The 8,720-nt window shown below is 41.4% G+C and overlaps 1 protein-coding gene across 1 annotated transcript; it reads right to left on the reverse strand.

Annotated features, from left to right (window-relative positions):
* Window positions 1–1,597: 1,597 nt before the first annotated feature.
* LOC118795210 (neurogenic differentiation factor 2-like) lies at window positions 1,598–7,806 on the reverse strand. Its single transcript, XM_036553610.1, has 2 exons — window positions 7,513–7,806; window positions 1,598–4,695 (listed from the first exon to the last, which is right to left on the reverse strand). The coding sequence occupies exon 2, from the start codon at window positions 4,686–4,688 to the stop codon at window positions 3,603–3,605; it is 1,086 nt and encodes a 361-aa protein (XP_036409503.1). The 5' UTR covers window positions 4,689–4,695; window positions 7,513–7,806; the 3' UTR covers window positions 1,598–3,602.
* Window positions 7,807–8,720: the final 914 nt, after the last annotated feature.

The following is an 8,720-nucleotide window of genomic DNA, read 5'->3' on the forward strand; positions in this document are numbered from 1 at the left end:
ATTTAGAATTTCAAGAACATTAAATTAAGCAAATAACAAATTATTAATTGATGAAAATGATGGCTTCGTCCATGCCAGACCCCTTTGTCCTTGACGGCAGTGAAAGATTCCCCCAGTTCGACTCGTGCTGCTTTGAAAAGGTTTAAAATCGAATGGTTAAAGTGCAATTTAACCAAATTGTATGCAGATGGAATTGTCTTCTCTTTTGTAAATATACCCAGTCCAAGAAATCATAGAGTACGTTAAATTAAATAAATGTGCAAATATGTTAAATGACCTCAACACTTAAATTGTTTCATCTCCATAATATTTTGGCTCTAGCCAAAATTCGCAACCCCACATGTTGTCCAACTATATGTCAACATGGCAAATACCCAGAAGGAAAATTATACAACGTAAATATTTCACATCCGCCGTCAGGATACTGTACCACATATATTTTTTGCATTAACCTTTTTTTTTCCTTGTCAGTTGTAGGTTTATACGCTTATCATCTACAGTGGCTCTTGCGATGTAGCCTACGCCCTGCTAATCTCAAATCCCAAAGATTCTTAACTTTTGTTAAATCTCGAGTCAAAAGGGTTTTGGTGGATCTTTCGTTTTCTTTGTGAATTTCAAATCAGCATACATTTCCGCCTATTAATTTCTCTCTCGTGTATAGCGACCCTCATGTTAGTTTGATTCCAGTCCACCTTTGAAGCCAAGAATGCTCTGGCACGTGCTCAAAGGGACAGAGCGCGCCGCGTGCAGAACACACAAAATGGCAAAGACAACCTGCAGCCGCGCAGGTAAATTGGATGGCTGAACCGCAGCCTAGTGAAATCACACACTCCGAACAGTTGTGTTTTTTGTTTTTCCGTCTTGGTGAAGTCTGTTCATGAAACGTACACAAATAATCCGAACTCTTTAAGAATTCCACAAAGACATTGATTGAGCCTTTGGTAATTCCCAGCGATTCTGGCAAGCGAACAGGGGGGTATTTTCAGAACGTTCAAAGTCGTTCCTGTTTCAGTAGCTCAGGGAGCGGTCCAATTCAGTTCAAGATTGTTTCACTTGTTTGGCTTCTTACAAGTATTACCATGTTCCTCTGCACAATACACATTGTAAACACAAAGTCCTGGGAATCCAAATGCATTCTGTCAGATTTTTTTTTTCACAATTCTTTCTGTCTTCCGCCAAGAGGATCCCCGGCCCATGGGGAGCACACGTTGTCATCATCCGCTGCTCTCGATCGGACCGGTAAAGTGATTGAGTCAGGTCCTTCTTCTACGATCCGCATCCTAACAGAGATCCATTTAAACATCCGCATCACGACACAGTTTCCCCCAGTTTAGTTAGCATGCATGATGTGATTGTCATTAATAATAATAATAATAATAATAATAATAATAATGAATATGACTTCGCCAAAGTATTACAAAATTGCAAGACAAAATATGAAATTATGTAAAAAGATATGTGGTTTGACGTGAAAACGCTTGTTTTTTGCACACCGAGAAAAAAATGCTAGATATGAAAGAAAAGATGAAGGACAGTAAAATGTAAAATGTACTAGACCCCATTCAGTTTTATTTTTTAGACAATTCATTTGGTTTTAGTGCTTTAAAATAAAATATAATAATATGATTTGCTAATTATTTTCCTCTGTCTTTTTTGCGGAATGATGTTGTACATGTCATAGGTCAGTTGTTTTTGGATGTAACCACACCATCCAATTTTTACATTGATATATCAAAATATTTAAATGTTTAATTATGTATGAAGTAAACAATTAACTGACCAACTGATATAAATTGAAGTGACGTTAAGTATGTAAACATTTTTATCTATGTAAAAACATCTTATTAGTTTTGTTGAAATTTTAGTTTCTAAAATGCTGTAGCCTGATATAACCTGATGTGTTGAACAATCGGTGCTCAATGTATAGATGACATTTGTTTTTACATAATGTGTAGTAGTAATAATAATAATAATAATAATAATAATAGTTTCCTTCAGGTGTCCTAGAACATTTTAGCTGTACATCATCCATGCTTTCCAGCCGTCCACGTGATCCATTTGTGTGCGTGCAAAGTTAACATTAAGAGACAAATCCACTATTCCTGGAATGCACAATTACCATTGAAAACTACATTAGCTGTGAGATAAAATAGAAGGAAGTTATCTCATTATTTATTTCCATTAGTAGATTTTTTTAAGTTTCGTCTACTGGCGAAATTTCATTTTGTTCAGACGATCCTACAAAGCAGTGTGCTTCAAAGTCGATGTAATATTTTATTATATTCAACTTACAAACACATTAGAATTGTTCTAGGTCATGAAAATCCCATCGCTGCTGTCATAATGGTTTAGAATTTTATGTGAAATCTTTGTGCTCTCGAACGACACACACGTTTGTGGGGTTCATCTGAAGCCGAATCGTCGCAGTTTGATCACATCTTTGAAGCAGTGTCACCTCTTTGCTGGACAGTGCTCGAGTTCGTCCACACTGCTAACTCATGTCTTAAAAGATGGAAGATTTAGTCATATCTTATCAGAATGTCATATCAGAGGCTCAGATAAAACTGTTTTTGGATGCTGTCGAATGGGTGATGTAATTTTTGTTAAATCTGGAGTATAAAATGGAGCATAACAAAATCTTGGTATAAAATGTTAAAAAGGTATGACCCCAATGCAGTTACCGCTGGGCGGTGTGAACGATTGTAGAAAACGCGTTGACTGTTGGATACCCTTTGCCTTCCTTTTTGTCGGGGCTGATTCACTAAAAAAGACCGGAAAATTATTCTTAAAGAACACTGAATTCTTGTGCTGAATATTCGACACAACACCAGTGAGTACTCTTCTTCCATAAACAACGATAGAATATTACAAGGCTGGCAAAGGTGAAGAAAATATTCATATACACCCACTAACTTTGTACCTGTTCCATGTGGCATTATAATCTTGGTCTGAGAAATTATGTGTCGAGAATCTTCATTAAAAATGGTGGGGAATAATGTAAACGCGAGCATTGAAAGATTCTTGGTCCAAATGTGAATTTTTTGTGACTTAAAATGTTTCACATGTCTTGCATAGATGTAACGGTAATTTATATTTCTTTATTGCTTTAGTCGTTGTTCAGGTGAATTCAAAATTCTCATTAAGTCGCTAATGCTTGTCAAATCACTGTTGATCTGTGACCTACGGTCAGCTGTTCTTTATTGATGCCAAGTAATTTTTAAAATGACGAGATTTATGAAACAGTTTTAATGCACTATAATGTCTCTTCTGAGGCCGGATCAAATAGAATTATTACAATCTCTGTTTTATATATTTAACTGATTTAATTAATTCATTTCGACAATTTAACCGTTTTTGACACAACGCCATCTTTGCATACCGTCATAATTTCTTATTAATGCAAATGTGACCAAAAGAAAAGAAAAACAAGCTAACGGCATGAGTTTTGTCGTTGTCACGTCATCTGTCGTTCAGGTTCAGTATTCAGTGGTGCAAGTGTAAGTGGTTGGGAATAACAGTACAGTACACTTTAGTTTTATGGCAACTACACACGGGCAGGTTGTTGTTGGAAATAAAAACAGGACACGGGGTCTTCTGGTTTCTCAGTTGTGGAAAAAGGCATTAAGTTCCTCGTACATTGGTGCCCTGTCGTGGTGTAAGTGCATGTCGTGGTAAGGCAGCACGTTTTCGGAGTGGACACCGCCGCGCACTCCTGACGAGCCGAACACAAGATTGTGGGCAGCGGCTGGGCGCGAGCTTGGCAGAGCAGAGTAGTGCATAGAGTAGTGGTAACTTTTCTCGGCGTCTGGCGAGGCGGAGTCCTGTTGCTTCAGGGAGAAATTGCCGTTGATGCACACTGGTGGGCTGAGAGGTCCCTCATACTCTGGGCTGTTGTATTCAGGAGAGGCGCTCCCGGTGTAGAGTGAGTCATATGCGGAGCAGTAGCCATGGGTCCTTAACGAATGCGAGTTAGAACCGGTCTGACACTGGGGACTGGACAGACGGGAACACTGGTACGGATAGGGGTGCATGGAGAAAGAGTTGGGTCCATGGAAGCGACCCCCTTCTTGGCACTGTTCGGTTAAGAAGTTCCGGGAATTCAGCTGCAGACAACCAGCCACAAGGTTGGTAGTGGGTTGGGAAAGGCCTTTGCACAGAGTCTGCACGTAGGATACCAAGTCTGGTCTTTTCCCAGAGCGCAGAATCTCAGACAGGGCCCATATGTAGTTCTTGGCCAATCGCAGAGTCTCTATCTTTGACAGTTTCTGAGTTTTGGAATAGCAGGGCACCACTTTGCGCAGATTATCAAGCGCCGAGTTAAGATCGTGCATGCGCGTTCTCTCTCGCGCGTTGGCCTTCTGACGGCGCAACTTGGAACGCTCGATACGCGCCTGTGTCATTTTACGCTTCTTCGGGCCGCGCTTTTTGGGTCTGTCACCCTCCGTATCATCATCTCCATCCTCTTCCTCACCCTCATCGTCTTCTTCGTCCTCACCGGCAATTTCAGAGTGCGTACGGCTGCTGACCCCTCTTAGTTCCCCGTCCTCTAGGTCGTCATCTCCCAAGCGGCAACGTTCCTGCTCATCTTCCTTAGTCTTGGAGTCTTCGCTTTCACTGTCATCCGCCCAGCCCGAGTATTTCTGTACATCAGGCAGCAGAGAGGGTTCACTGAATAGCCTCGTCAACATAACGGCACTGAAAAACACACAAAACACAATCAGACGAATAAACTGTTAGTACGTCCAAAAGTTGCAGTCCAATGACAATTCAAATTCTTTGCATAAAAGTAATGCCTTACATTTCATTACATGACCTTTGTCAATACAAAACGAAATAATATCAAAATCTGAACTGGGTTAGTTCATTTGTTTTATTTTTGTAAGATGAAAATGAATGCCGTTGTAATTGTCCCAGGTTTAATATAGTAATACAGTTATATTTGCATCGCATTTTTGTGTGCATGCTACAATAAAATGTATAAATGTATAAAAAGATCAAAAATGTGCTGAAATAAAGCCACGCTTATCGTAACGTTTTGTAACGGTTGTGATGCAAATGCATATAATCCATTGAACTGTAAAAAGCGCGATTTTTTAAAGAAAACGTAGAGGCTAAATCAAGAACGTTGAGAAAGTTCTGTTAGAAGCATTGCGGCAGACGTAGCCAGACGGGTCCCCTCCTTAATTCCCTGCTGTCATCCGCGTGCCCTCCTGTGCCCTCTCGCAGCGGGTCTCAGCGGCGCGGGCCCCATTACAGATCCCGTGGGGCGCAGTGTGAAGCTGCCCCCTCCACACATGCACACGCACACTCCTTCCTCCTCCCCCATTCCTGGCTGCATTCCAGCGCACCTCGGCAAAACCACCTTCGACCACGCTTTCTTTTATGCCCATATTATCTCCGATAAGGCACGTTTTGTCAAAATACGGTACACCACTCTTTTTTGATGAATTTTTTTTTCTTCGTTTGGCGGAAAAATCGTATGAAGATTCGGAATAGTCGTATCACGAGAAGGATATAACAAATTGCATGATTGCAAAGTGCGCAATTGTCTAAACTGGGTTTTCGCACCTGCCTTCGACAGGCAAGGGCCCCATCCACACCTGAAGCAGCGGGAGGCCCAGCTCGTGTCCTGCCACAAAATTCGGACTTAATTGACAGGTGTTATCTATCACCGTATTCATACACTGTGATCCAAAAATACTTCAGGGCTTTTGGAATGTATATTTAAATATTCAGCTAGAAATATTACTACATTGTGTTGTTCGCATGCATCATCATATTTTCTAATTGAGATAAAATAATTCAGCTTACATGAATAAAATATGCAGAAAAATAGTTTATGCTGTTAAATGTCTTTTAAAATAATACATTGATAATAATGATATTGCATGTGGAGATTTAGATGAGTGCCCAGCATACCCAGGGGAATGTTAATGTTCTTATTACCGCAACATAAAATGCAAAAATACTGCAAACATGCCCTGCACGCCTCACAAATATCGAAGTATCTTTCAGTGTTAATACAAGTTCGTACCCGCCTTTACATGCGTGGCAAAAGCAAAACCGAACGTGTTGACTTTCAGGCCTCCGTGCACACACTTTGGAGGATGTGTTAGCGGTCTATTACGTACTCTTTGAATCTTTTAACACATATATGTGTGTGCTCATACATACAGAATAGTTTAAACCGAGTAAGAATTTGTTAAAAAAAATTCCAAGTATTTAGATTATTATTTAGCCTTTTCTCATCGATTCCTTATAAACCCCCACACTCTAACTGGGGTGCGAAACTATTTTATGTTTGTAAAGCAAAATCGGCGTAAAACAGAAAACAGCGCTACGTGACTCGGGGGTATCCCAGTGGCAAAATATAATTTTTTCAGCTTTTCAGGCACAAGCGATTTTTGGGTCATTATTTAAAAAATAAACTTTTATTTGCAAATTATGTACTTACAAGCAAAATGGTTTCACACGTTTTTCAACATGTACGACTTTTCAATTTCGCAACGCTTTAAGTTCAGCAATGACATGGCAATTGCGTGCATCTTTCATCTTTTGTTGAATATACATATAAAATAATATGTAAAATAATGCGAGTGTTTTTTCTTTTCCAAACACCATTCAAAATGTCTTGCTGGGTGCAAGAGGGGTGTCGAATTGGGGGTCTGAATTGCTTTCCATTTCCATTCCATTTCCATTACATTATTGTATGACTGCAAGAGGAAACGCACTAAAATAAGTCCTCGGACTTAATTGCCTTAATACCCATGACATACCACATTCGTTAATAGGAATGGCGTTGGTCCTCGACCCCCCCCCCCCCCCCCCCCCCCTTTTTTTTTTTCTTTGCAAGAGACACATCCAGATAAAGATCAATAAATCTTAATTGTCTGCTAGATACAATTATCGCCTGGGATATGAGTAACAGTTAAAGTGAAAAACGTCGTTTCCACATCTTCATCTCCCGTTCTCCTCCGGCCCGAGAGCCTCGGCCAAACGCGGGTTTACTTGGTTGCTCCTGTATTAAATTAAATAATCTCTCCCACGGAGCTATTAATCGATGGTAGTTCGCGATACGGGGAGAGAAATGCCGGAACGAGTGAAAGGAAATGTCCACATCTTCACTTATCCCAAGGTATCGGTCGCCTCGCCTTTGCAGGCTAGATCTGTTTCCTGAGCCAAGTAAGCATGAAATATTAGATTGTACGCCTGTTAAGAAAGGCAGCGCGGGGCATGCAGATCGTGTCTCCTCTCTGTGTAAAACTTGAAGGACGAATCGGAAATAACAGAGTGAGAGGAAGAACCAAACGTAAAATGGATCGGTAAAAATTAAGAAGAGAAATTAATCATACATACATGCACGCATAAAAACATAAATTAATTCATTGCATACACGCGCCGAATGTGGGAGGACAATTAGTCTAAATCGTCTTTGCATTATTAATCTGTTTTTATCATTTTCTCCCCGTCATTTGTTCGTTCATTCGTCGATTTATTTATAATCCAACTTACCTCAGCGGGAGCTCTTAAGGGGTGAAAGCGCTTGTGATTAGACCATCTTCGGGGACCTCAAGCGAAGGCTCCTATAGGTGCGGCTGTCTGCTTGGTAGTGCTATCCGAGCGCGGAGAGACAGTGTGGCATCGCTACCAGGCAGGGTTACATACCAGCTATGATGCCAGGCCATATGGTTGGCACGTCACTGGCAAGAGCCATCACATGAGAGCCGGTGATTGACATGCGCCTGCATTCGGAGAGATTGCCTTCCCGAGGGAAGAGGGACTCGCCATCTGTCACTTCGCTTGCGCTCACACAGCCAGAAAGAGAGACAGAGAAAGAGTGTAAGAGAAAGAAAGAAACAGAAGCAAACCAAGGGCAAAATGGTTCCACTCGACCAAAGGAAAATCAGTTAGCTTATGTAGCCTTTGTATTTATATTTCTTTTCATCTCGTGAAATGGTCGTCAAAGTAGCGGGAAAAATAGTGTGTGTGTTCGTCTGTGTGTGTGTTTGTGTTGTGTGGAGGGGGTCTAGAAAGGGAAAGGTAGAGGTTGCTTTTACCGTTGAGCCTCGAGATCAGAAGCTGGTGTTATGTACTTTGTAAATCATATAATTACACAAAATGATATGTTGTGCATGACGTGAAAAGCTACCAAAAACCCCAAGGAAATCCGTTTGGATAAATGGGAGGCTATAAAATCAATGAAACTCCCCGAAATAAGATCGATTGAGAGATAAATAGATGAACAGATTGGTAGATTATTAAGTAGCTAAATAGACTGGTAGATGAATACATCGATCAGACAGATACACCGAGAGATGGATGAGGTGTTCCGGCGCGGGTCGCAGCTCTGTTTTTTTTTTTTTCTTTTTTTTCAGAGCGCGACGCTGGGGGCATTTGCAGGCTGCTTTGCACAGCGAGCGCGGGGGACCCAGGTGCGCGGTGCTGCGGGTCTTGCGGAAACGCAGGGGCACAGGGGGGACGGTGCGAGCTGGCAGCGGTTCCAAAAGTCAGAGGGTGCGTTAGGCAGTGGCGGCTGCTGTAGAATACCCAGGCGTAAGGTATGATGAGCAACCCCCCCCCCCCCCCCCCACACACACACACCCCGCCCCACCGTACCAGCTGGGCAGCCTGCCAGCTCACCTTTTATTACCAGGTCTTATGGTGGCATCATATGGTGAATAAAAAGAGAAAAAAAACAGAAGTAACCCACAATAATGCAA

This window comes from Megalops cyprinoides, chromosome 19 (genome assembly GCF_013368585.1).
Source record: "Megalops cyprinoides isolate fMegCyp1 chromosome 19, fMegCyp1.pri, whole genome shotgun sequence".
Lineage (NCBI taxonomy): Eukaryota > Metazoa > Chordata > Actinopteri > Elopiformes > Megalopidae > Megalops > Megalops cyprinoides.

Bases quoted from the DNA above. Each gene is read 5' to 3' on its own strand.
- LOC118795210 (XM_036553610.1), bottom strand. From the start codon at position 4,688: ATGTTGACGAGGCTATTCAGTGAACCCTCTCTGCTGCCTGATGTACAG.